Source organism: Rosa chinensis, chromosome 4, assembly GCF_002994745.2.
Source record: "Rosa chinensis cultivar Old Blush chromosome 4, RchiOBHm-V2, whole genome shotgun sequence".
In the NCBI taxonomy this organism is placed as follows: domain Eukaryota; kingdom Viridiplantae; phylum Streptophyta; class Magnoliopsida; order Rosales; family Rosaceae; genus Rosa; species Rosa chinensis.
Window position 1 is genome coordinate 8712219 of NC_037091.1, and position 27782 is coordinate 8740000.

General features: G+C 39.6%; 1 protein-coding gene, 1 long non-coding RNA gene and 2 pseudogenes across 2 annotated transcripts; 2 read left to right on the top strand and 2 right to left on the bottom strand.

Moving 5' to 3' along the window:
• Nucleotides 1-241: 241 nt before the first annotated feature.
• Nucleotides 242-6902, bottom strand: LOC112198480 (annotated as a pseudogene).
• A 1238-nt stretch (nucleotides 6903-8140) lies between these two features.
• On the bottom strand, nucleotides 8141-9368 carry LOC112198478. Its single transcript, XM_024339608.2, has one exon. It carries the CDS (start codon nucleotides 9004-9006, stop codon nucleotides 8401-8403), a length of 606 nt encoding a protein of 201 aa, XP_024195376.1. The 5' UTR covers nucleotides 9007-9368; the 3' UTR covers nucleotides 8141-8400.
• Nucleotides 9369-14628: 5260 nt separating this feature from the next.
• LOC112198483 lies at nucleotides 14629-16827 on the top strand. The gene is made up of 3 exons (XR_002935992.2): nucleotides 14629-15242; nucleotides 15373-15493; nucleotides 16758-16827. It is a non-coding gene; the product is annotated as an uncharacterized LOC112198483 (long non-coding RNA).
• A 4154-nt stretch (nucleotides 16828-20981) lies between these two features.
• The window catches only part of LOC112198742, a 20088-nt pseudogene continuing 13287 nt past the window's right edge, over nucleotides 20982-27782 (top strand).

The following is a 27782-nucleotide window of genomic DNA, read 5'->3' on the forward strand; positions in this document are numbered from 1 at the left end:
AAAACAATAATAGCAAGGAAGGAGGATTTCCAATGCCGAAACAAAAGAAATCATCTAAAACGAAAATCATGAGCTCGCTATGCAAGGATTTCCAATGCTGAAACAAAAGAAATCATCTAAAAGAAAATCATGAGCTCGCTATACAATGACATTGTTGTTATTCTATCACTCATCTGAAGATCAAGACGGATACGTGGGAAAGATACAAACCAACGAGAATTAAACTTACTTTACTTGGTCATCAGGACTTGATGATCTCTACCGAAGCTTTCAAGTCTTGAGTTGAACGCCCATTCAGTCCAATAGCCTCTTGAGCAAGCTGTTTAAGGATTCCACTTCTCTGTCTCATTTTTTTTCCTTGTTCAAGCGATAAAACTTGTTCCAATGCCTTGACTGCTCTAGTTTTTGTCAAAACGCCTCCCTCAATCCTCACACCGATCTTCCATACAACTTCTACACTCCGCATATTTAAATTTAGGTCAACAAAGTAAGGCCTCCCAATCATAGGCCGCAATGTGTTACATGCACTCCTACCGAGGCATGATTGAGGATTTGCTCTTGGTTCACCCATGGAATTAATTAACTACTTTTCCTATGGATAACATGTTGGTTCTTTCGATAAATTCTTGTGGAAGTCCTCTTGATTTCCCCTAAATGACCAAAGAAAGGGGAACCCACCTTCCTCTAATGCCTCAGCTAATGCTGCTACCTCCATGGGAGGCAGTGCCCCCAGACTTCCAAAGCTAATGTATGCTACTGACGCAGGCTCGTTGTTGTCCAGCCACTATAAGCATGCATCATGTGTTATGAAATTAGGCCTAAATGAGTATTACTAGGAGAGGTCATTCAGTTGTCGTGTGCTTGGCACGTGTGTTAGTTAATCAGTCGTTAAGTGTGTTAGTTAAGGTTAAGCAGTTAAATAGCTATTCTGTTATTGCAGCCAATACGTGGAGGACACGTGTCCGTGGTAGTTGGCTCATCTTGAGCTATATAAACCCCAGCCTGTATTTCTCTATCAATCAATCAATATATCGAGTTATTTCCTTTCTTCTTGTTTAATTCTCTTAGTTTTTCTCTGCAATCTTACCATGGTTGGGGCTCCTACCCTAACAACTGGTATCAGAGCCCACATCATGGGGCCGAGGAGCACTGGGAATCCACCACCATACTCGTTAGCACCGCCGCGTCCACCTGACCTCGATGAAGTGAGGAGGAAGAGGATCCAAATCGCAAAAGAACAAGTAGCGGAAAGGACAGCTGCGTGGCGCCGTGAACTCGAGAAAACCATGGCGTCGTTATGATCCGAGATAATCAACGAGTTGAGGCAATTTCAATTGGAGCGACCAGCTCAGGTGAGTGAGCCTTCGGGGCTGACTTCTTCCGTTCCGATCCTATATCAACACCAGCCTCCTCCTCTGCCCGACGGCGCAATTTCGACTCAGCAGAATAATTCCCCTGCATCGTTTTTCTCTGTAAGTGGCACTAACACAAGTGTTTCTAATCACAAGGATGATTGTGGTGGTATGGGTTTTGTGTTTAGTGCTAATGATATTGATGAGAAATTAGAGAATGGGGAGAGTGTCGAGAAGAGGGCTGAGGCGACTAGTGGAGATGGTAGAGGGTTCAGTGAGCTTGAGTGTGTCATTGCTAAGTGGGACGAGGGTGGTATAGTTGAAGGCAAGGAGCAGCTCATCAATGGAATGTTAGAATTTCATGCCCTCCAACTGTTCGATAAAATGCCGAACTCAGAAGGGTTGTGTGATGCAAGAAGGACCGGGTTGTGTAATGCAGGAAGGGCCATTATGGCTCCTATGAGCATTCGAGACAAAGGGGGAGGACTCGCTACTCATTGTGAAGTTGTTGATGCTTCTGACTATTTAGGCTATCCCAAAGCACGTTCCGAGGTCTATTATACTATCCACCTTGCTGCTGTCAGTGAGATAGCAATATGTTTTGTCAGTTGTAAGCAGGACAATAGTGGTTTCATTGAAGATAAGGAGCTGGAGCAGAGTTTTTTTGGACACACCAGTGGCATTGCTTCAGTAAGCTTTGATTCTTCAGAGGTCTTAGTAGCTGCAGGCGCTGCAAGTGGTACAATTAAGCTTTGGGATTTAGAGGAGGCAAAAATTGTTTACACCCTTACTGGTCACAGATCTAATTATATATCTGTCGACTTCCATCCTTTTGGAGAGTTATTTGCATCTGGCTCCCTGGACACAAATTTAAAAATATGGGATATCAGGAAGAAGGGGTGTATTCACACATACAAAGGCCACACACGAAGAGTCAATGCCATCAGGTTTACCCCAGATGGACGTTGGGCTGTTTCTGGTGGAGAGGACAACACTGTGAAGTTGTGGGATCTGACTGATGGAAAGCTCTTGCATGATTTTAAATGTAATGAGGGCCAGATACAATGCATAGGCTTTCATCCCCATGAGTTCCTGCTCACAACAGGTTCAGCAGATGGGACAAATAAATTTTGGGATCTTGAAACCTTTGAGCTAATTGGCTCAGCTGGACCTGAGACAACTGGAGTGTGCTTTTTGACTTTTAGTCCGGATGGGAGGGCTCTACTATGTGGTTTGCCCATCATGAAGATTATATTTAAGAGTTTCTGCAAGCCTGGTTTGGTGCTTGGAGACTTTGAGCTGATTCATGAAGAAGACCACATGCTTGGAGATCATGAGCAAAGTGCAGTTGTGACTCACTATTCCCAGTTGTGCCAAAAGGCTGGCGTTAAGTATAAAAGTTGTGATGGTGATCTTGTTGGTGTTGTGGAGGATTCACATTTTTATTATTGGAAGAAAGATCAGAGTAGTTTTGCGAAAGGGCACGTGTGGGCTCTATATGATGATGATGGAAGGCTGAGAAATTATGGTTTGGTTGATGCAGTTGTTGACTTTCTCAAAAGCAATTCAAAGTTATATTTTATGAGGTACACTTCTAATGCACTTCTTTCAAAAGATAATTGTGTCGGCTTTTTGACTAATATGCACAAGCTTTTTCAACACATGGTGGGACATGTTCATAAGGATGAGCTTTTCATGGCAACGTGCTCTTCCATTTTTCATCCTCCATTCCATGCACTTGTGAAGAAATTGTCTCTCTTTTTACCTATGGTTGCTATCCAGTCATTACGACCACTTTTGGCTGACATATTGAGAGAAGATGCACAGTTTATTTTTGGAATTATGAGGGTTGTGCACATCATTTTTCAAGATGGATGGTTGTTGATTCATGAACAAGAGTGAGGTCTTGCCAAGAGCACTATAATTGCAGGGTATTCTCAAGCAGGTTATGTGGAAAAAGCTTTTGAGTATTTGTGGTGGATGAGAATGGATGTACCAAACCCAAATGAGTATGCTTTTACTCGTGTACCAAGTGTTTGTGGAACCATGGCGATGCTTGCTCAAGGAAAGCAATTGCATGCTCATGTGCTAACTGTTGTTCTAGATTGTGAAGCTATGGTACAAAGTGCCTTGGTCAATTTGCACTTGAAATGTGGAAGTTCACAAGAAGCTGCAAAAATCTTTGATGTGACAAAAGTTGATGATCACCTATTTGACTTATACAGAATTTTCATTGAGCCTCTGATTGCTTGCTACTTGAGATACATAGATAAGCAGCTCAGCCATGGAAGATATGAAGATGGTCATGCTATAGTTTCATCTACCATCATGAATAAAGAAAAATTTATGTTTGTGACTATTGACAAATTATGCACTGCTTTAGTTTTTAAGTGTTGTCCAATTGGTATAGTGGAGGTATCAGAGAAGTGGCTTCTAGATGTGATGAATATGAATTTGGAGACCATGGTTGGAAAAATTAAATGTGGTGGGGAAAAGAGGCTGCATATGGATTTCTTTAAAATTCATAGGGGGCCACTTGAGAAATGTTTGGGGTATGCTCTAGCTACTTTGGATGCGATTTGTTTATGTGTCCAGAAGCTTTTCTTGGTTGATTGGGCTTTTGCAGATGTACCAATATCTTGGAAGGATGTGGAAACCAAGTTGTTTGCTCTTTACTTCCCTAACTTCATGATTGCATTCATCGAATTTGGCTTCGTGGCAATTGATGTTAGAGTTCTTGCATTGGTTCCTCAAATACACTTTTCAGTACACATGTGGACAAATGAAGCTCTTCTACTCGTCCTGTTGTCTGCAATTATGCACTCCCAAACAATGAAATTTGTAATTTCAAGCATTCTATTGCAGAGTCCCAATAGAGAAGCCTTGAGGTTTTTTTCTAATATGCAACATTTATATCATTGGCAATCAAATTTTAATTCTCAGGTGTGTGTTCATCTATGTGCACTACTCCATGCTTGGCAAGTTACTACAGATGATGGATACTTGCAATTGGATGATAAATTGGGTTGTGATCTTATGACTATGGATAATGAGACCGAGATGGTTCTGTATACTGGATGTCAGACTCCACATAACTGTTGGTCAATAACATATGAGAGCAGGAAAAGCAATAACAATATCAGTGGCAAGACTTGCTCTGTCTCTCTAGTGTCCAATTCATTGAATTTGTATTTAACAATATTGCTGCCATATGGAATTTTTGAGGTGGGAGAAGATTCTGTAAGTGGTATTTTTTGCTCGCAATTGTTGCTGGACTTGGTAAGAAAAATGTTGCAGATTTGGACATGGGAAAATGGCAGATTTTTGCAGACTCAGATGATTGTTGAGGCAAGGGATTTTCAAAAAAGAACAATGTGTTGTCATCAACTGGTCTATAGCTCTTCAAGTTTCAAAGGATATGTGGTACTGACATCAGCCATCTTGCATAGAAGATTTGCAATGAATGGAGCAGCAGCAACAACAATTTTACATTTGTACTGGAACTGGTTTCACTTCTTTGCTGGAGTGCCTGGTGGTATACATTTAAACTATGACTGGAAAGAGAGCTTCCCTGATGTTCCAACTGGGAGATTTGATCAGTTCAAAGCATTGGTGAGAGGTATCCAGATTTTGACTCAGAATGTGAAACTTGAGGACAAGTTTCTGTTAAGGGGGCTGCATTGTTATGAAATTAGGCCTAAATGAGTATTACTAGGAGAGGTCATTCAGTTGTCGTGTGCTTGGCACTTGTGTTAGTTAATCAGTCGTTAAGTGTGTTAGTTAAGGTTAAGCAGTTAAATAGCTATTCTGTTATTGCAGCCAATACGTGGAGGACACGTGTCCGTGGTAGTTGGCTCATCTTGAGCTATATAAACCCCAGCCTGTATTTCTCTATCAATCAATCAATATATCGAGTTATTTCCTTTCTTCTTGTTTAATTCTCTTAGTTTTTCTCTGCAATCTTACCATGGTTGGGGCTCCTACCCTAACATCCTGCTCCTGCTCCTGATCCTCATCATCTGATACAAATAATTGTAGTGGCCGGACAAGATGTAGTGGACCAACAAGGATAAACTTTTGGAGTCTTTTCTTCAGTTCCTCAGTAACTTTCAAGTCCTTTGTTTCAAAAGAGTTGACGACAACCGCAGCTGCTTGTGGCAGCTTCTATCCCATTTTATGCAACATTCTTGCAAATGGAGATTCTATTTCTCCAAATACAATCTCCTTGGGTAAGTCAGATGCTCGAAACCCATCTGAGAATCCCGGAAGGAACTCCAGGGTTTTGTTTTCTTGTCCTATGTACGTACAGAATAGCAAAACACACGAGTGAAAACTGTTCTACATATTTATTGATGTATTTAGACATCAGCAAAGGGGAAAAAAAAATAAAAAAACACAAAACATCCTTACCAGGAGCTCCCACTTCATCTCTAATTATATCAGTCTCGATATGAACAAAAAGTGAGCGTATTTCACCAATCCATGAGGTCACCCAAGGGACGTGCATTTTATCGGCTATATCTCTAGCAAACCAGAATAATGCATCCGAAATCAAGCATCCAAACTAATTGTGTCCTGTTTCAGCCTCCACCTCTTTGATTGCCCTCTCAAAGATCCGAGGTGCATTGTCAATGAACAACTCAACGTGCTCCCGTAGTGGATTTCTGGAGAGGGGTATATATGTAGCCATCTGGTAAGCCATCCCATACGTTGTAAGGCTTTATATTATCACAGCCCTTGTTGCTGGAACCTGAAAAGAGGGAGCTATTTGATCTAGCACCTTCGTTTGCCTCGACTTTTCTTTCGCTACCCATTTCGGGCCTAGCTTCTTTTGTCTTTTGTTTTGTTGTTTTTTATCCTTGTATTGACTCTTGACTGTGCTCTTGTATGTTGAAGAAGGTGAACTGCATATCGGGGAAACAGTTGAAATGGAACGTTCAAATCGAAGAAGAGCGGCAGGATGGGAGGTGAATGGAAATACGTAGGACTGCAACATTTTGAGGACTATAGTAGTAGCAACTTTGTGGCTCATTATGAAAAAATTTCAAGGTAAGAAGTGAAATGAAATAAAGAGGCCGACTATGAACTCTGAGGAAGGGGACATTGAGAGAGAACGTAAGTGAACTGGCCGGTGAAGGTTCTCGGCAGATCGAGACTAATATCTAGCTAGCATTCAGTTGGTGGAGATGAAGATGCAGCAAAATAATCTCCTTTCAAACAACACTGACAGTTTAATTATGGAGGGGGGAATAGTATATGGCTCATGATTACTTCAATCAGTCTATTCATATATAGGTCCACATATTTTTGCTATGCGATGCTATCCACTCACATGTTATCAGATTGATATTAATCATCACTTCGTTATTGAAAAGTTTGGTAAATCAGAAGTGCGGAACACAATAATGCATCTCTTTGATTATAAAAAAGAAAACCGATCAAAGATGCTTCCGTGTTTTTTAGCTGTATGTTAGCATTTGTACTAAGACCTCGTTTAGTTCACGGAGTGAATTTTTTAGGAAAGTTGTTTTTTTGTATTTCCATCTGGAAGGAAAATTAAGATTCCTGCTAATGTGTTTGGTAACACTAAGGAATGGAATCAATAATTACTAGTAGAATTGAAGAAAATTGGTATTTATCTTTTTTATAGAATTATTTTATCCATACAAATAGTGTAATAAATGTTAGAAAAGTGTAATAAATACTAGGAAATGAGAAAGGAAAATGGTTTCTTAGGAAAATGGAAGGATTCATTTTCCTTCCTATTTTCCCTTGCAAAAGGAACCATTTTCCTGACCTTGCACTTACCAAACACAGGAATGTAAGCAATTTCCCTTTCTGAGCTTAAAATCTGTAAAACAAATTAGGCCTAACAGAAACAAGCTAATGTTCTGCACTTCTGCATATAAAAAAGACAGTGGAGCTTTCAGAGGGCAGAGCCGGCCCTGGGCATAGGGCCAACAGGCACAAGCCTAGGGCCCCCAGTTTCAAGGGCCCCAAAAAAATATAACTTCTATTAATATATATATATATATATATATATATATATATATGAAATGTATTTTATTGTTTCATCTTTGTACGCCTGTAGCTCTGTACGTGACATTTGTTCTTCTCTACTGCTGAATCTCTCTCGTTCTTACTTCTCAAACAAAACTTGTCCAGATAATATATTAAGTCTATCTTGCTCCAATACCATGCCTCTTCGGCTCTTTCTCCTATTAAGGAGGTAGAAAGAGACGAGTTCTTCTTCAGTTGGGTAGAAACGGAAGCCTGTTGTGAGTTCTTGATACATTATTGAAGTCTTGTTTTATCTGATTATCAGTAGCAGGAGACGAGTTCTTTTTCAATTGGGTAGAAGGGGAGGAGTTCTTCAATTTTGTATTTGGGTGATGATAATTTTATGTTAAGTTTGTGTTTGGGTGGGAGAAGTAATTAAGTCTCTCGTTCTCCTTTTAATCTCGAGTTATTTGTTTGTGCTAGTCTTAGTAGTCTGAGACTGCAAAACAATGAATTAAGCAAACAACCAATTGGACTAGTTGACTGACTCCAATTTTATAGTTGAGATTAAAGAAAATTGTTTTGATTTGCTGACTGTCAATTAAAATTGAGTTTAATATTATGATAATGGTATTGTATCATTTGTACGGAAATATTTCAATTGAAAATGGGTTTATATTAGTAGGGAGGCCCAATTTTTTTTTACGCTTAGAGCCCCGGAAAACTCAGGGCCGGCTGTGACAGAGGGGGCCTGCTGGAGACGTTAAATCAATCATCCACAACAATCCATTTAATAACGTATGTATACAAATTCCCAAACCAAAGTTTCTATACATGCATCTTCACTTCGGGAAAAAATCCAAAAAAAAAAAAAAAAAAGGGTTCTAAGGAAAAGAACGTACCTAAAGTTTCTATACATGCATCTTCACTTCGAAAACCAAAACAACAAACTCCCAAACCTTCAATGTTCCATATTTTGAATTAGAAAAAAATAAAAATGAAAATGTGAAAGCTAATAATTAATAGTGTACTCACAAAGCCAATCAATCTAGGCACTTCGAGCCAACATCTCCTGGAATTCAAGGATGGACCTCTCCTTCTGAAGCTTCATGTCTTGCCTAAACTTGTAAATAAACTCTTCCGCCCTTTCGTCCACTACCCGTAGCTGTGGTGACCTAGCAACCACTGCCTGCCATGCATCTTCAACGCTATAAACACTCTTGCTGTTTCTCGTTGCAATATTTCCTTTGTTGAGCCCTTCTTTGCCTCTGCTTGTTTCAGCTTGCGCATCTAAATGTCGGTTCTTGGTGTGCGCAGAGTCGGGAGACTGTGCAAAGAGCTCGTCTATGTGTATGGTCGCAGCATTCTTATGGAGAAACTTGTTGTGGTGTTGGTAGTGGTGGTTGTAATATTGGTTTCGAGAAAATGTAGAGGAAGTTTTAGTGAGAGCGCGTAGTTTGGATGGGACAAAGAATCGCAAACAGCGCAAGTTGAGGAGACGTTTAGTGGTGGTTTTGATGGTTTTGGGGATGTTGAGCTCGTGGAGTTTCAACTGTACTTTTCCAGTGAAGCTCTTCCATGCCTTTTTAGCACGGCCGAGCTTCTTTGCCAGCATCCAGCCTGGCATCGAAGCATTTGGTCGTGACGAAATCATTCCTTGTTTGAGAGATGATAGAAGAATTGGAGAGAGAGTTCTGGACAAGGTTGCAAAGATAGGGAATGAGGGTATGATTGTTCTTATGGAAGAAGATATGATTCCCTAGCTAGTAGTACTCTATTTTGTTAAAAATTTCTGGAATGTCATTGCATGCTCACGCCAGCCAGCCAACTAATTAAGAGAGTCAGCTTTGGAATGGGAATAGCAAAGCAGCCATTAAAAAAGTTCAATCATGTTTGCTTAGACAACGGGGTATTTCACTTTCGGCAAACTTGGAGGCCCCAGATTGAAGCTAGCATTTCCTTGCGTCCTAAGTTTGGTGGGAGACGAAAATCAAAGTATAATACTGTAAAGAACAATCACGTATTTGTTTTGGTTTGAATGGTGGGGTTTTCAGTAAGCCACCTTGTGTTTGTTTTGTTAAGAAAATGTGCGATTTGAGAATTTTCTATAAGACATATAGGTCTTCTTGCTTCTCTGTTTTGTTGACCAACTAATGCTTGAAAAAAGTTATGGCCCTCAGTCCCTCACCATTGATACAGCTAATTCTAAACTTGAATTATAAGTGACTTTCCAACCTGGTAAAGTTGGCTAGCTAGCTCCTCAAACTTTTTTCCTTTTAGGAGATTCAAATCCATGTCTTTGGGCAACATGTATGAAGGACAAGGCATTTGCTTTTATAGTTTGTGAAGAAGGAATTGAAAGCTATTAAGCTAATATGCTACTTTTTTGATATAAAGAAATGGCCATTTCCTTCTAATTTGCTTTCCGCGTCAGTGGTGCTGGCTATCATAAAAGAAACCCCAACCTTTTACACAATTATTTATTCATGATGCCATGATGGTGATATTCATCTCCTGGCTTCTGGCATGCTTAACCTTCCCCAGTTCCATAACTGCACCTCTATTTTCTGTTGCCTCACGACAAAGCTACTGACAAAAAAAAAAAAAAAAAACATGTACTAGCCAGTGTTACCTGGATTGCGGGTCATTGCAGTATGGCCTGTACGGGTACGCGGTATGGATACGCAGTACACTAATCTCTATAGTACGTGATATGCTAGGATATATTAGTTAAAATTTTAATTAAAATAAATTACATATGATAAATATAATTATGTATTTGGAAACATAACTTTTTTAACATAAATATCCCTTACATATACACTATGAAAATCACAATAATTTGAAAGGGTAAACAAGTAAAATTAGAGATTAGAGATAATAAGAAAATAGGAATAGGATAGAAAATAGATATTATCTTCTTCTTCTTCTTTTTTATCAGAATAGTCATTATGTTTTCGAAATCTCTTCAGAAAAATAAAAAGAGGATAAACTTAAAAAATAAAAAATAAATAAAAAGAAAAATAAAAATCTCAGCGAGCCGTAGAGTTGCAGACGAAGTGAGTGACGATTGACACCAAGATTATATCCAACCTCGGTTATCTTCACAATGAATAGGTCACAAGAGAATCCTTTGAAATCTTCTGGATTCTTTCTAGCAAATCTAAGATTTGATGCTTTGATATTCTAAATCAATGATCTATTTAGATTTTAGACCTGATACTATATAGATCAAGAATCTAGATCGCAAAGATGGAGGACATCAAGAACACCGCCGACAAAGGCTTGATTCTTGCAGAACACCAAACCTGATCACTTGATGCTGGGTAAATATGGGATCGCTGGAGTTACTGATCTGGTTAGCGATCGTATTGCGTTTCGGGTCGCCCGATCGGGATAGCGGGTTGCCGGCAAACCGAGCGATCCCGGCATCTCTGGTACTAGCAATAATAATATGCATTTTCCTACCATACAGTAGCATTGATGTTTTCAGTATTTTAAAGCCTAAAATACTAATGAAAACCACGTTTACATCCATTGTACGTATTCCTCACATTTTTAGGCTTGTAAATAAGTTGTAAACCCTATCTACGAAGAGATTTTATATCGCACTTAAGAGACCTAGGTTTTCCTCGTCAAAACTTTTCCTCGTCCGGTGGCATACCCTCGTCGACGCGTGCAGCCAGATGGGCTCTGGCCTTCGTGGTGATGTTTTTTCCAGATGGCAAGGATGGTGGTGGCCGAGATTGGGCCGCTGTTGAGACTGAACCACTCAATCCCAATTGATTCCAATCGGATCTCAGGTTGAGTGGGTTGGATGGACGGATAGGCAGCGGTGCTTGGCAAGGGATGGATGGGGACAGGTGGGTCGGAGGGAGGAGATGGAGGTGTAGCGTTGTTGCAGCTATGGCGTCAAGCTGTGTTTCTGGTTTTTCATCTTCTTTGCTAGTGTTTTGGCTGCCTGGGTTCAGATCGGTTGGCTATCTGCCTATTAGGGTGGCTGGGCTCTGGACGGAGGTAGGGGCAAGGCGACGGCCCAATCATGGTGGCGACGGTGTTCGTGGGGCTGAGGTGTCAGTTTGGGCTTGATTCCTATTTGTTCCTTGTTGGGCCTAATGGTTATTGGGTCTGGGTTTGGCCTGTGGCTCCAACTTTATTTTATTTTATGTTTTATTGTTATTTTATTTACTTACTTGTAGCTTTATGCTAGCAATAATCCCCTATCACTTAGTGGTAGGGCGACGTGGGCTTAGACCCAGCATGCACCTTCAGTGTGCCTTGTCTGGCTAGAGAGGCAGCGAGCTGTTTACGTCAAATGAACGCAACCTCTTAGGGGTAGGATGAAATTTAGTGTCGCCGGATTTATCTCCGTGCAGCATGATATTTGTAATGATGCTTCTTTGTTTTAGAGTAATCTTTCCGTTATGTCACCGCTTTGTTAAAGCAAATAGAGTAGCCTTTTGTGCACTCTTTGCTAATTGGTCCTTGTCAGAATACATAGACTTAGTGGAGACTCCCGATATTATTTCAGAAGGTTCTCTTTATGCTTATGCGCATTGTAATCAGGGGTTTAGGCTCATTGTCCCCCCCCCCCCTTGTATTCGGCAGTTTCATCAATCAAGGCTTGAGGGTAGCCGTACAAGCCCTTTATTTAAAAAAAAAAAAACAGTTGAAAAAAAAAAGATGTTAAATTCTATTCACTTCCTTGAACTTTACAAATTTGTGTTTCCAAACTTCCATTTGATCACAAATGCTCACATAATCTCCAATTTGATTAATTAGTTGTGAGGGTAAAGATTTTCTACTAGTTACTTAGCTAGGCTTGATAGAAATGGGTAGAGAAAACTTGCATGCTCAGACGTGAAGACTCAATATCCAAGCAATAGGAACATGTAAGCATAGCCTCGAAACAATTAACTACTTCTTCGAAACATGCGCTGCAAGTAATGGGACAAGAGACTTGTGTCCCAAGAACTTGGTTCGTATTCTTATCTATATAGTAATAAAATTTCATTATCTTTGTGTTAATGCTCATCAAGAAACAAGGGGGTCGCCTGATCTTGTTAACGTGGATAGAGGCCAAAGTCTCGGTTGTTATAGTGAAGGGAAGCGTCAGCGTCAGCGTCACATGTCAAATGAAATACACCAGCGTCAAGAAAGAGACTGCAGCTAGCGGTTTTTGCTCCTCCGATATCTAAATTAGTCAATGTATTTATGTTGACAGAGTAACATTAGATAGATAATAAATGCTTAATGAATAGAAGAGAGGAATAGACCTTTTATAGGTAAAGTAAGGAGTGACCTTCATTTGGTTTCTGATGTGGGACTGATGCCGATCAATTCTGTGCTTTCGGGCCTCTTTGGGAGGCCATATTAATATGGTGTGTGAGGGCGCCTTAAGGCCACTTTCAGCTGAGCCTGAGCTCAAGTGAAAGCCTGCCTGCTGGTGTTCGCCAAATAACTTTCAAGACGGCAGTTATCCTAGGGGGTTACACCATTGTTATGGTTTGGAAGTGTAGAGGCAGCCTCAAGTCCTAGTTGATTATGCTTGACAATACTATGTATGTACACTTTGGGTTTGAGGGACGTGTGGCCTCAAGTCATTAGGTTGACTAGCGAAAGGTGCGTGTGCTGCAAGTCATTACTCAAGTAACTAGCTGCCCATGTAGAAGATTGAGTGATTTGCGACCCAAGCAGTAACTACCTATTGGATAAGGTTTGGATCAACACTAAAAATACTCTTGCTAACTGATCTGATATGGCATCAGTTACTACGCTTTAACGTACTATTCACACCATAAGACTTCTCAGTTAGAAATCGAAAGGTTTTTTGCAGGCACTCCCTCTCGATCATCTCCACTGATCATTGTAATCCAGCCTAAGCTTTCTATCGATGATGGTTATTTGTTGTTCATGGTACCTATATTCTCCTATTCGATGATGCGTCCATGCTTGTCTATAATCCGTGGAGGAAAGATTAAAATTGTTAGGTTATCTCTCCTCCGTAAAATTTCATGAACCAACATCAATTAACTAATTCCTTAATTTCTCCACAGATTGTTGTCAGGTAGAGTCCATTAAGACCAATTTTTAGCCTTAACACGGTAATCTAGTTTGAATGGGATCGTCAAGTCAATAGTTTATGAAGAAATTACAAAATAGACAATGATTAGCTATTAGTGATCAAATTAAAGAGTAGAAGAGTACATGTTATCAAATTAGAACTCTCAAGACATCAGTGGTCTTAAGACAAAAAAAAATCATGCAATATATTATGGCACGTTTACTTATCCGGAAAGGGAATGAAAATAAATGGAATGATTCTAGTTTATCAGTTTTCCTGCATTAAGATATTGTCCAGTATCATTTAGTCTAGTGGCATAAGTCTCCCCTTTCTAAGTGGGAGGTTGTGAGTTCAACTCACAATAGACTAGTTATTATATATGAGTTGTTTGTTTGATATATATAAAAAAAACATATATAGATATTGGAATTGATGTGGATCTCACCTCATTGTCAGGAATTGATTCCTAAATAACCTGAAATTTGATAACCAAGGAGGGGTATGGGTTTAGGAATGAAAGCCTTAAGAATGCATTTTTTTCTATCCAAAATATCGTTACATATTTTCAATAACCCGTAACCTTAGAAGTATATATACATCTCTCATGAACTTTTATTTTTGTCGGGGTGTTTTAGTAATCGAACCGGAATTAATTCATGAAAATTAATAAAGAACATCAATTGTAGTTAGTTGCGTGCATTCATCACTATGCCAAAAAGGCCTTCAGACGACACGCATCAGACGACATAAGTTTTGTTTTATGTCGTCTGAGTTTTTCAGACGACATAATTTTTTTTTCTATCGTCTGAATATACACTAAAACCATACTGGTTTATTTTGGAAAAATGGTGAGCATTCAGACAACACATTTGTGTAGTTGTAGAAGGTGGTGATTTTCTATCTCAAATTTGGATAAATGGTGAGCATTCAGACAACACATTTGTGTAGTTGTAGAAGGTAGTGATTTCCTATCTCAAATTTGGATAAATGGTGAGCATTCAGATAACACATTTGTGTAGTTGTAGAAGGTGGTAATTTTGGAGGGATATTCAAAAGTTGATTGAGTCTTTTCCCTCTCAAATAGCCACGCCCTAGTTGACTAGAATTTGTGACATTCAGACAACATTTAAATGTTGTCTGAGTGTGGGTTTAAAAATTTTCCAAATTATTTTGACTTGTGGTGTTGGACATATATAGATCCCTCGCAATTAAGTCATTTTTTGTCATTCTCACTCGATCAGCTCCCTCAGCTTGACCTAGAACTCGCAAAACTGAAAACCTCAAAAACCAGCCTCTCTCTTTCTCACTCAGCTCCTTCAGAACTCGATTCTCACTCTCTCCTTCGTCTTCTTGCTCACTTGATTCTTGTTCTTAGTCTCTCCCTCTTCTTCTTAGTTTCAATTTTAGGTTTGATTTCGATTAGGTTTTTCTTCTATTTGGGGTGATTGGATTTTACTTTTCCTCTTATCCTCGTCAAAATGAGGTGTTCCAATTACTGAAAACCCAGACCTCTCTCTCTCTCTGACTCTCAGCCTCCTTCACTGTCGATGGCGGCGAAACGGCGGCATTCAGTGACTGTTGTCTTGGTCTCTCCATGAATTCGAAGGCAATCACTTAGTGACTCGTCGTCTCTCTCTCTCTCAATCTCTCCTGGACGGTCGCCGGCACTAGCCCTCTCCCTCTATCCTCGAAGGTCGACGGCACCGACCCTTTCTCCTCAAATTAGACTGGAGTAGTGGAAGGCGATACTGTTGGAATCGAGAGAGCGGGAGAAGAAGTCAGTTCGCCTTTCATTTGGATCAATCTTGAAAGCTTGGCTATCGAAGGTATTGTTTCCCAGATTCCTATTTTTTTTTTTTTGATTGGGGTTTTTGTTGCGGTTGGGTTTGGATTGATATGGGTTTCAATCTTTTTGCTGTGGTTGGTTTTGAATTCAATTGGGTTTCGATTTTGTAGGGGTATTGTTCGGTTTTGCTGTGAGGAGGAAGAGGACCTGCGTTTTGGATAACTGCATTTTGAGCCAAGGAGAAGATGAGGAACTTGGGTATAGGGTTGTGATCGATACTTAGTTTTTGGGGTAAGTTCATGTAATTTTGATTTTGATTGAAATATTGAAATTCTGGTTTTGATTTCAGTATGGATTCTGTTTGATTGCTGGGTCAGTGAACAATTTTGAGAGTTGTTATACAATTTCTGCTTAAACCTTACTTTGGTGTTGAATGAATATGGTTAATGGTTCTAAATGTTTAATGAATGTCTTTGACGTTTTCCCCTATTGCGGCTTTTGTCATCTGCAGACGTGTTAGTGCAATAATGTTTGCTAGAAGAGGTCCAAGAGGCTGCGCTTATGCAGATCCAGAACGACACCTTATTAGTCCAAAGGTATTACAATTAGTTTGCTCTCTGCTTTGTCAGTGTCATGCTAATTAACCTGCCAATTACAATACAATTTGAATTCACAAAGTTAGTTCAGTTGTGATATGTCCTTGAATGGCAAGCTTATTATGCCTTTTACTTGCAGGAATATCAAAGTTTTTGAATTGGAAGCAATGGAAATCTACAAGGAGTTGGCCTTTTCATAGGTACTGAACCAAAAACAGGTCATCTGGTTAGTGAGATCATACAAAAAGAACCTTTCTTTGTTTTTTTTATTTTCCTTTTGTTATCTATGCTCACGGAGAAAAAGTTCTAGTATTAAGCACTGTCACTTGTAGTGAGCAGTATTTCGAGTAGGAGAAAGAAATGTATACATGAGCACATGCTCATGAATATAAATTTAATCGGAAATTGCAGGTTGTTATGTCTTGTGTAGACGATAGCCCAGCTGCTCTTGCTGGTATTCATGAGGGAGATGAGTTGGTTGAAATTAACGGTAAGCCACAGATCTAGTATTTGGCTTCTTCCTTTTCTTTTCTTTTTTCTATTTTTATTTATTGTTTTTATAAGGCTGGAAAGGGCTGGTATTCCTATAACTTTTGGTACTTGAATCCTAACATTATTACATTGTTTAGTTGGTCAAAATTCAAATTCCATAAAAAAAATAAAACCTTGTGGCATGAGCTCTCTCAAGACAAAGTAGCATTGATTCATAAAACTAATGCTCCCAGATTCTTGAACTTAAATAAGTTCCATTTCTCAAAAGTTCTTTCTACCGGACTCCCTGCTACATTGTTCTGCTTCTTCAAACCCACTAAAATTTTCTTTTGACTAAATCAAACTTTAACTACTTTCTGCATTGTAGGATATTCCTTAATTATGACAATGTGTTGCAAAATTCTGTTTCTCCATGGCCTAACTAACTTGTCGAATATTAGTTTCAAATAATGTGTGTATCACTTCAGGTGAGAAGTTTAATGCATGGTGTTGACACTGAAGCAGCAGTACAGAAGCTTAGAGGCCGAGTTGGAACAATTGTTAATAAAGTTAAAGTTCATTGCATATTGAAGTTTATCCTAACTTTTTCACTTTTATGCCTTTCATTTTTTAGGTAGTCAATGATGGAGATATGTATCTATGGAGAGAGCTAGGTGTGAATTCATGGCTAATATTTGCTGTTGTTGGGCCCAATGGAAGACTTCTTGCTCAACATTTGGAGAAAGATAATGATCCCCGTTTGTTTACATCTCCATTAAAGTTTCCTGGAAAGCTAGCAGTTGATGTCGAAAACAATAGGCTCTTCATTTCAGACAGTAATCATATCCGCATAGTAAGCTCTCCAGTAGAGGTCCTAACTTAGAAGATATTTAAATCCTGTAACTCCTTGTGTTTCCTGCTACTAGAGAATATAAGAAATAACAAGACGAAATCATTATTAGTTAAATATTTAAATATAAGAGCTATCTGAATTCTTCACATTTGAAAGCATTCCTGAAACATTAGAAGGATTTCTCACTTATATTTCAAGGTTATCCTGTGCTTTTTCATCTTTTACAGGACAATATAATGATTGATGTGGTAGTAACCCATCTGCTGACATTTTATAAATGAGTTCCTGTCATAATATAGCTTTGAAATTGTAGGGAGATTGACTTTGTTAACGAAACAGGCGTACTCTAGCTAGAACTGTAACCAAAGGCCCTAATTATAGAGGAGGAAAAGGAAGCACTCAGATAAGATTAGAAATACCTTGAGTTTGAGTATGTAAACCTTTTTTTATTAGGAATAATGAACTTTTGGTGATATCTCTTATTTTAATTGAATTACAAAATTCTTGGATATACATCTCTATTTTATTAAAGAATCTGGTTATATTATTCAGCTACTCAACTCTCCATGGGATGTCTGCTTTCATCTAGTCAATGAGAAAGTTTATATTGCCATGGCTGGCCAACATCAAATTTGGCAACTTGATACAGCTGATGGGATTACTAGAGCATTTAGTGGTGATGGTTATGAAAGAAATCTGAATGGATCAAGGTAATTGATAATTTGAAGATGCTAATGTCAATATGAACATTTTTCTGCTATTATGTAATTCCAGACTTGATTTGGTCCTTTTGATCTTTCACTGGGATAGCTCTTCAAGCATATCATTTGCACAGCCTTCTGGAATTTTATTATCTCCTGGTATTATAACACTTCGACACATTTCAAAACTTGTTATCATCATTTAAGAATATCATTTTTCAAAGGTCCATGTCCCTCTTCTAATTCAAACCACACAAGCTTGTTAACTCCAATTTAGTTACTGTTTTCTAATGAATTTTACCATCTTACTTTCAATTTGGCTACTGTACTTTGACATTTTCAGCTTTTTGTCAGTTGTCATGTATAAATTTTAAATGCAGGAAGCTCGCAGTAAGTTTAGTGTTGAAACTGAGCCTGAAACTGCAGTTCTTGTTAATATGTACCCCCTGTTTACTTCAACACATTAGTCCCTTGATCTTGTTCTTCCATTTTTGTGGCTGAAAATCAATTAAGGAGAAAAATATGAATTCTCGCTGCTTAAAAATAATCTCTGTGCTTTAATGTTAATGTTATAATACTACATCATAGATTTGGTTCAGCTTTGCTTGTGAGCTTGAAACAAAAGTCATCTTCTATTTTTGCTTCTGGCCATCAATATCCAAATGCTAAAGAGTGTATTTAAGGATGGTAGATAATGGCTTACCTCAGATGGTAACTCTTTATTTGTTTGAAGACAAGAATTTTTATATACTTTGTTGAACCTTTTTTGTTACATTGTTTGAATAGGTGATATATCGAGATTTCAAATCCTCCAACGTGCTCTTGCATGAGGACTTTAAGCCAAAGCTCTCAGACTTTGAGCTTGCTAGAGAAGGGCCAACCGGTGACCGTACTCATGTATCGACAGCAGTAGTTATTTTACTACTAGCCCAAGTTCTTTAAGGACTCGATGTCAACTTCATCTGGAGGTTGGCAGCATCTTGTTTGAATTGCAATATTGAGAGGACAATTGGTATTAGTTGTTATTTGCTTTTCTGGTTCTTTGCTTCTATTTCACAATTTCCCTGGTTCATGTTGTATTTGCTTTTGTTATTAGGTGGTCGAAAAAGAGGGAGTGAAAAGAGTGACAAAACACTCGATCACTCATTAGAAAGGGTAGTTGATTTTATATGGCTTTGATGATTTCACCACCTTAGTGTCAAATGATCTCTTGGAGCTACAATGTGCACTTTCTTGTTTACTGGTGTGTGATGTATGAAACCTTGAAGAAACTACTGTACAATATACATCCGTTTTTGGTTGCTTGTCTTAGAAATTAAGCAAAATTGTTATATTATGTCACATTCATCAGATATTTGATCTCTTCAAATATTAGTGAAGTTGCATGTATATATCTTTTTGGCTGCTATACTTGGTCTATCATTGTCCCCTGTGAGTTTATCTATTTTATAGATTTTGATGTTTCATTTTCTTACTCATTTTACTGCCTTATGTTTTTCTTCTTAGTTGGAAGTTTTAAGTAAAGGTTAACATCAATTTGTTCTGTTTATGTGGGAGTTAAGATGTTCTTCTCTGTTGTCGATCAGGTGGTCTGCAGGAGTTTGATGCATCTAGGAATACTTTTGCTGTTATTCTGGTGGTTCAATTCAATGCTGCATAACCGGTTGATAGAAACATTTCAAATTATTTGGTACTAGACATAAAGGTATTGCATTATTAATGTTGTTATCCTATTTTCTTTCGAGTATCAGTCACTTTTTAATTCCTTAGTTTCATGTTTGAATATGATTCTTATGAAGAAGTTAATTTTATAACCTTTGATGAATCAGGCATATCTCAATGCAATTCTTCTCATATACCTGTGTACTCACGAGGTCATGAAGCAAGCAGAAAATACTACAATGATTGCTCCGAGTAGGTAAAAAGCTCTGATAAGATTGTGAAACTGGTACAGCAGTACAGCTAGCTAGTTCCTTTATTAACTTGTGTCTAGTGGAAATTCTTCCTTCATTAAGCATTTGGACTTGTCTGCAGATCCAGATTAGTAGATATGGGTCATTTTGAACTGATGTTCATGACTAGGTTTGTGTACATGAGACAATGGTGGATTAATGGAAATTGCAATGAATGATTTTGGATGTGGATTTTATGGTTTCATACTTTTATGAATGGGCAATTTTAATTTTTAGAATGCATGCATACCAATTGTAACCGGGGACTACTAATATGTGTTATCTCAAATTGCAAGCTACAACAAAAGCACACCAAAATGTGTGGTTGCAGCTAAACAAAAACAACACAAAAATCAAATAGAAGTCTATTGTCTTTTTGGCATTGGGACGACAGAAAATTGTAGTCTAAAGGGCAAAACAACAACATAAGTTAGACGAAAGAGTTGGCTAAAACGTATAATAACAACAAATAAGTGTGGTTGGAATCAATCACAGACAATATAAAAGACCTCATAAAAGACCTTTCACACAACACTTAAGTGTCGTATGTATGTACCCTTGAACGATACTTAATTGTCCTCTGATGCTCTTTACGACCACATATAATTGTCGTTTAAAGTAAATTAGCACAACCTTTAAATGTTGTTGTATGAGAGAAGACACTATATACGAGTCTTCATATTTCTTATTTAAGGGCATTCAGACCACACAAATAAGTCTTGCAAATATGCTTCACACAATAGTATTTAAAAAATATTGTGGTTGTTTTGTTTATCAAACAATACAAAACTGTTGTTTGAATGCTTTTAAAGATACAGATCACAATGTTCCCAAAATACAAAACTCATCAGACGACACAAGACTTTTATTTTTTTATGTCGTCTGAAAAATCAGACGACAGAACACTTCTGTCGTCTGATGCCCCCAAGAGACGACACCGTACTAGACGACACATTTTTGTTCGTTCAGACGACAGAACAGTTCTGTCGTCTGAAGGCTTTTTTGGCATAGTGCATATTTTGATTCCTATACCGCGAATGGAAATATTCTCATACCGATTCATTTATTCTCTCATTCTAAGTGTTTCTGATTCATAATTTTTTTCTATTCCAGATAAGTAAACGTGTCATAAAAAAATTTTCAGATAAACAAATGAAGCTTTACTACAACAATTGTGATAGTTTCAACTGCACGAGTATACTATGATGGTTCTATAAGCGGGTAATTAACGGTCAAATTCCAATAAGCGGCTGAGAGCAAACGAACCCAAGCTAACCCATCGCCATGGCCTCGTGCGCCACCGCTTTTCTCTACAACTACGCCGCCTCATTAACCTCACCTTGCTCTCCCGGCAGAACCAGAAGCACCGCAAGAAGCCTCCGAAGCTCTCTCAGACCAACCACCATCACTGCCAAGCAGGACCAGAAGACGACGTTGCAGTACAGGAAGCTCGGCGACTCGGACCTCCAAATTAGCAAAATTAATCTGGGCACAATGACATTCGGTCAGCAAAACTCGGAGAAAGAAGCGCACGAAATTCTCAACTACGCTTTCAACAATGGGATCAACATTTTGGACATTGCTGAAGCCGTGAGTACTCTAAATGTTACGGCCTGATTCTCATGACTATCTTCTTTATTTTCGGTTTCGATTAAAATTTGAGTATTTGTTTGCAGTACTCGATTCCGATGAAGAAGGAGATGCAGGGAATGACTAACCTGTACATTGCTAACTGGCTCAAGTCAGCCTCGCAAGAAGGTAATCAATCAGCTTCTTCATTGGTTTAACCGCAATGGTTTTCGGATTATTGATGGGAGTCACTGATTTTCGTTACTTTGTTTTGTGTATAGATTGTTTTGGCAACAAAAGTATGTGGGTATTCAGAGAGGTCTAGTTATCTGCGTGACAATGTAAAGGTCTTGAGGGTGGATGCTGCAAATATTAGAGAGAGTGTAGAGAAAAGCCTTAAGAGACTCGGCACAGATTACATTGATCTATTGCAAATTCATTGGTGAGTACACTGACCAAAATTCGCAATGTTTACAAGTTTGTATGACTACATTTGTCACCTGATTTCTGATTCTATGTTATTTGTATTTCCGAATTAATATGGTGCAAGTCTTAAATTGGGACTAACGAACATTTAGAATCGGAGGTGTCTACAAATTTTTTTTTACTTTACCATTCATATGCTTGGCTGCAGATTACTCTATCATTTATATACATGACTGGAGATTATTCTTACCATTTGTATGATTGACTAGACATTACTATTTTCTATAGGAATTTGAGTCCCCTAGGAAGGACCTGTTTTCTTTTCTTCTTTGGGAAAATGATCATTTACTCAATTTTGGGGTTAATTAACCTCACTTACCCAAACACTCTAAGAGATTACCCACTTACCCAAACACTTTAAGAGATCATTTCCCTAATATCCAATTAAGTATTTTTTTATTCTTTTTTATTTATTTTTGGGACAATTTTGCCCTCTCCTTCTTTGTCACTTAGAGAGAGAGGTCATCGAAGACCTTGCCGAACTCTAGTGACCAATGGCCGGTCGCAGACTCCGGTGACCGAAATCTGGCAACCGGTCACCGGAATCCCGAATCCGGCTACCGGACCAGTGACTGTGGGTGTGGTCAATAAATTTGACCCTGCAATCAAGGCAATTAAAGAGAAGTAATGGCAACAGTAAATGCAACGGTTAATGTAGCTGTAAATGCGACGATAAATGCAACATTCAGTATGGCAATCATGGCCGCCAATAAGTGACTGTTATTGCAGGAGTGAATATGGCCTTAATGGTGGTGTGCCGCTCAAGTCACTGCGACTTGCTGTGCAAGTTTACTTGCAGCCCACGCCGAAGTACACCTATAAATAGGCTGCTCGACAGCGAGGTAAATCATCGAATTCCAATTCTCTCTACTCCACTACTAAGAAACGTACTGACTTAGGCATCGGAGAGTTTTCTGCATGTACCCCCCCTCCTCCTCGAGCCGACGGTCAAATTTCAGGTCAACGTTCGAAGGAAGCTTCTCGATTGTTCCCGATCAGCTCCCGCTCCAGTCCGCATTAATTGTTCGGTCAAACTCCTCTACGGAATTTTTCACCTCCAACAAGTGGCTCTCCAGTCATGAAGGAATATTTGAGAAGCCGCCCCCCCCCCCCCCCCCCCAACCAGAGGCTAGCCCCCCCCCCAACCAGAGGCTAGTGACGAGGATGAGGGAGGTCGATATTGCCCGCTCCACGAGGCACGAGGACATGGCAAATATAAGTGTCAGGGAGTGCGACCTGCAATCCTTACAGCAATGAAGACTGGTAAACTCCTTCAGTATACAATGACATAAATTAAGGCAATCAGAGGGTTCATGGAAAAGTCCACGTGCCGAAATTCATCTCGAGTATTAGAGAAGGTACGATACTATGGTGACTTCGTTTTGATAAAAGTGACTTTGTTTTTATAAAAGATGGCACAACCCGTAAAACTCAGGTAAGAAAAATAAAAGAGTTTAATTGATTTTTGTGCGTGTTGATATCTCATTCGAGAGACTATTGAAATTATGTATTTTGTATTTCTCGCGTGAATAATATCACTGGGGCTGGTTCCTCGAGTAGGACAGTCCTATTAATATGTATGATTGGTTCCTCGAGTAGGACAGTTGCATTCAATCTATAGAAACTGGTTCCTCGAGTAGGACAGTTATGTTTGATTCATAGGAACTGGTTCCTCGAGTAGGACAGACAAACAAGGGGGCACATAGGAGAGTGGAATATAAGGGGGCACATGGAGAGTCGAAATCGAGGCACCCTCGTCGAAATAAACGTCGATTTCGAGGCACTCTCATCGAAATAGACTTCGATTTCGAGGCATCGTCGTCGAAATAGAAGTCGATTTCGAGGCACCTTCGTCGGGAAATAAAAGTCGATTTCAAGGCACCCTCATTGAAATAGACTTCGATTTCGAGGCAGCCTCGTCGAAATGGACGCCGATGTCGAGGCACCTTCATCGAAATAAACGTTGATTTCAAGGCACCCTCTTCAAAATAGACGTCGACGTCGAGGCGCCTTCGTCGAAATAGACGCCGACGTTGAGGCACCCTCGTCGAGAAGGACGCCGACACCGACGAAGTCTCGAGGCACCCTCGTCGAAATGGACACCTACGTCGAGGCACCCTTGTCGAAATGGACACCTACGCCGACGTCGAGACACCCTTGCCTTCATTAAAATAGACTCCTACGCCGACCCGAGGTTGACACTGACGTCGAGGCACCCTAGTCAAGGTTGGCGCCAACGTCGAGGTCAGCGCTAAGGTGAAGTTATGGAGAAAAATGCTCGACGTCGACGCCAAGGTGAAGTTATTGAGAAAAGCCTACGCCGACGTCAAGGTTGACGCCAAGGGCTGACGATGAGACTCCAACGTCGAGGTCGACACTGAGGTTATTGCAAAAGAAGTTATCGATGTCGAGGTTGGCGCCAACGTGGAGGTTGACACCAATGTGGAGGTTAGCACTGAGGTTATTGAGAGTGAGATCATCAACGTCGAGGCTGGCATCTTAGTTATTGAGAATGACGTCACCGACGTCGAGGCTGGTGCCGAGGTTATTGAGAAAAAGTCACCACCGTCGAGGTTGACACTGCAGACATTAAAGAAGACGTCATCAAAGCCTACGCCGACGTCGTGGTCATTGTGAAGGAGAAGTCACAGAATGTTAGGTGACTAAGAAGGGAAAAGAGGAAGAGTTTCACAACAGGGTACCTCAGGCTCAGAGTCTGGTTTGAACTGCACTGGGGGCATGGCTTAGGAACGAGGTAGCTCAGTGGGGGTAGCGAACGCAGGCGAGACTAGAAACTAAGCTTTGGTGCTAGTGGCGAGGCACCGGAGACTCCACAAGGAGACAAGTCCGCGACGCGGAGACTTGACACTAGAATGGCTGCAAGACAAAGGCAGATTTGACTCCTGATTTTGGCACGTTGGCGTCGGCGTCGTCGACGAGATGAGATGCCGACTCTAAACAAAGAACGAGGATCTTCTTATATGGGTCTCTACATCTTCAACATGAGGAAGGCCTAGATGAAATTCAAAGAAGGATGCCCAAAGAGAAGTATAAAGATGTGGAGCCCATAGAGAAATTTGAGCTTTGGAAATTTTCTCTTGGGATGAATTCCCAAGGAGAAAATTTGGCGGCATTGTGGGGGTGGTCAATAAATTTGACCCTGCAATCAAGGCAATTAAAGAGATGTAATGGCAACAGTAAATGCAACGGTTAATGTAGCTGTAAACGAGACGATAAATGCGACATTCAGTATGGCAATCATGGCCACCAATAAGTGACGGTTATTGCAGGAGTGAATATGGCCTTAATGGTGGTGTGCCGCTCAAGTCACTGCGACTTGTTGTGCAAGTTTACTTGCAGCCCACGCCGAAGTACACCTATAAATAGGCTGCTCGACAGCGAGGTAAATCATCGAATTCCAATTCTCTCTACTCCACTACTAAGAAACCTACTGACTTAGGCATCGGAGAGTTTTCTGCATGTACCCCCCTCCTCGAGCCGACGGTCAAACTTCAAGTCAACGCTCGAAGGAAGCTTCTCGATTGTTCCCGGTCAACTGCCGCTCCAGTCCGCATTAATTGTTAGGTCAAACTCCTCTACGGAATTTTTCACCTCCAACAGTGACCAGATTCCGGCGGCCTATTTTATTGCCCCTAATAATACCCAGTAATCATATTATTGCCCCCAGTAGAAACATTATTGCCCCCCAGTAATATGATTATTGCCCCCAATAGAAACATTATTGGCCTCTAATAATATAATTATTACCCCCAGTAATATGATTGTTGCCCGCAGTAGAAACATTATTGCCCCTCAATAATGTTATTATTGCCAAGTCAATTTTGAAAAGTTTGCTGGGCAAGTCAAAAAATTACCAAACCAAGCATGTAACAAGTATACAACAATACAACAATATATCAATCGGTCTGATGCCAACTCATTAAAAAGTTCATCAAAACAAACAATGGAAAAAAAAAATTGATTTGGACACCCGACTCCTCTTCTCTCCTCTTTCTGGTTGCAGATCCGGAACCTGGCGCAACAACCTACCTCTATACTTCATCTCCTCCGCCGTCGTCAAATTGGACATTTGACGTGCGGCTACTTGATTTCGAAATTGAAGCCGTGGCTCCGAATCTCAGAGTCGTCATTGTCGATGTGGCCGAACGGAACCAAACCGAGCAAGAAAAGCAGCAAGCATCAGAAAAACGCTTGCCGCTGATAGGAGCATATTTATGTGATGTTAATAACGTTAATCTCTATACTTTCTTTGTTATTTTAGTGTATTTTCTCATAATTTATGTTGTTTATTTGTTTTATAGATATCTTGGAGCAAAGAAGGAGAAAAGAAGTAAAAGAGGGACTGAAAGGCAAAATCAGCAAATCTGCCTGTGCAAATCAGTCAAATTCAACAGATCGCTGAGACCGGCTCACAATAATTCAAAGGATGATCTTTATATTGATGAAAAGCCTCAGATGTCTAGTTCCAGTTCTTTTTACAGCTAGTCAATATCATTTTTCTAGAAGAAGTTATGGCCGATTTAGTACAAGAAGGTCAGGCTGCACGTGAATCTGAGGTTGGACGGAAATTTATGTTTCGAAGCCCAAATCACACCGAGAAGCCTGAGGACAAGTTTGTGCTTCATATTTCAGCTTAATATGGACAAATGGCATGATGTGAATGGTTGGAATAAGTCATCAAGTTCAAGAGCTAATAGGAAAACTCCTCTTAAACACGTGAACCCTAATTCTCTTAGGTTTTGGATTTCCTACACAATAAGAAAGATGAAGGCAACCTCTAAGTATAAAAAAAGGAGATCAATCTGCAGCAGCTCTCTACCTCTCTCTTCCTCCCCTTCTTTAGTTAGTTTCATTTCTTCTATGTTTAACTAGTTTTTATTAGTTAGGGGGCTGCTTGAAGCCCCTAGACATGAACTACAAGATGATTTGATTTTTGATTTTATTTTCTTTTAATCCAAGAAGAGACTTTTGTTTACTCCTTTTCCATTGATGAATGCTTACTCGTATGCTTTGAGTGCACGCTTAGTATGCATGTTAGGATTCTACCGCTTTAATTGTTTGATGCCTGTGTCAATAGTTTGACTCCTCAAACCTTTTAGAGAAGTAATTGTTAGTTTTCACTATCAAGTAAACTAAGTTCTAGGTTTAGCATGGCGCTAAGTTTATTGCGATCCCTAGTGATGTCTCAAACTCTTTCAGACCTTAATGATCTTTGCATGTTAAATCTAATAAGCGTACTTTTAGGTTGCATTGCTTGGGAATAGTCTAGGTGTAGAGCAGTTCCTGCCTAGCGTACGAAGTAAGAAAGGGTAATAGGTTGTGTTCAAGAGTACTAAGCCAACCTGAGCATCTTCATCTAGATTGATTGAATTAGGATTGAACAAATTATCTTGTGTGTGATTTTCTGGGGTGGATGCATCTTCCCTAACTATCTTCATCATATTGTTTTCAAACCATCTTAAAACCGGTTTTTGTTATTTTCAGCTTCTGTACTCTATATTTTCATATTTGTTTAGAATAGTAAGTTAATTCCAAAAATTACCAAATTTTGTGTACTCGACTCCCTGTGTGTCTAGTACATCTCTGTAAATTTTCATAATTTTCTGAATAGTTTAGGTTAGGTTTTTAATTAGGTTTTGACTGCTGTTCGCTAGGAACAGTGGTCACTTTTGTGACATTGTTTTGAGTAGTTATAACCTTAGTCTTCTGCGGGAAAGACCATTGTTTACCCTTGCTACAATTGACAATCTTAAGTATGAATAAGGAAAATCAATAGCTTATAAATTCAGCTATCAGCCGTCGACCTGCCCTTGCTCTCCCTCAAACCCAAACCCGTTGCTCTCCCTCACGTTCTTTGGACAACCAGAAATTTTTGATCTGTAGACATGGAGGGAGGGAAGGAGGGAGGAAATTTTTGATCTGTAGACATGG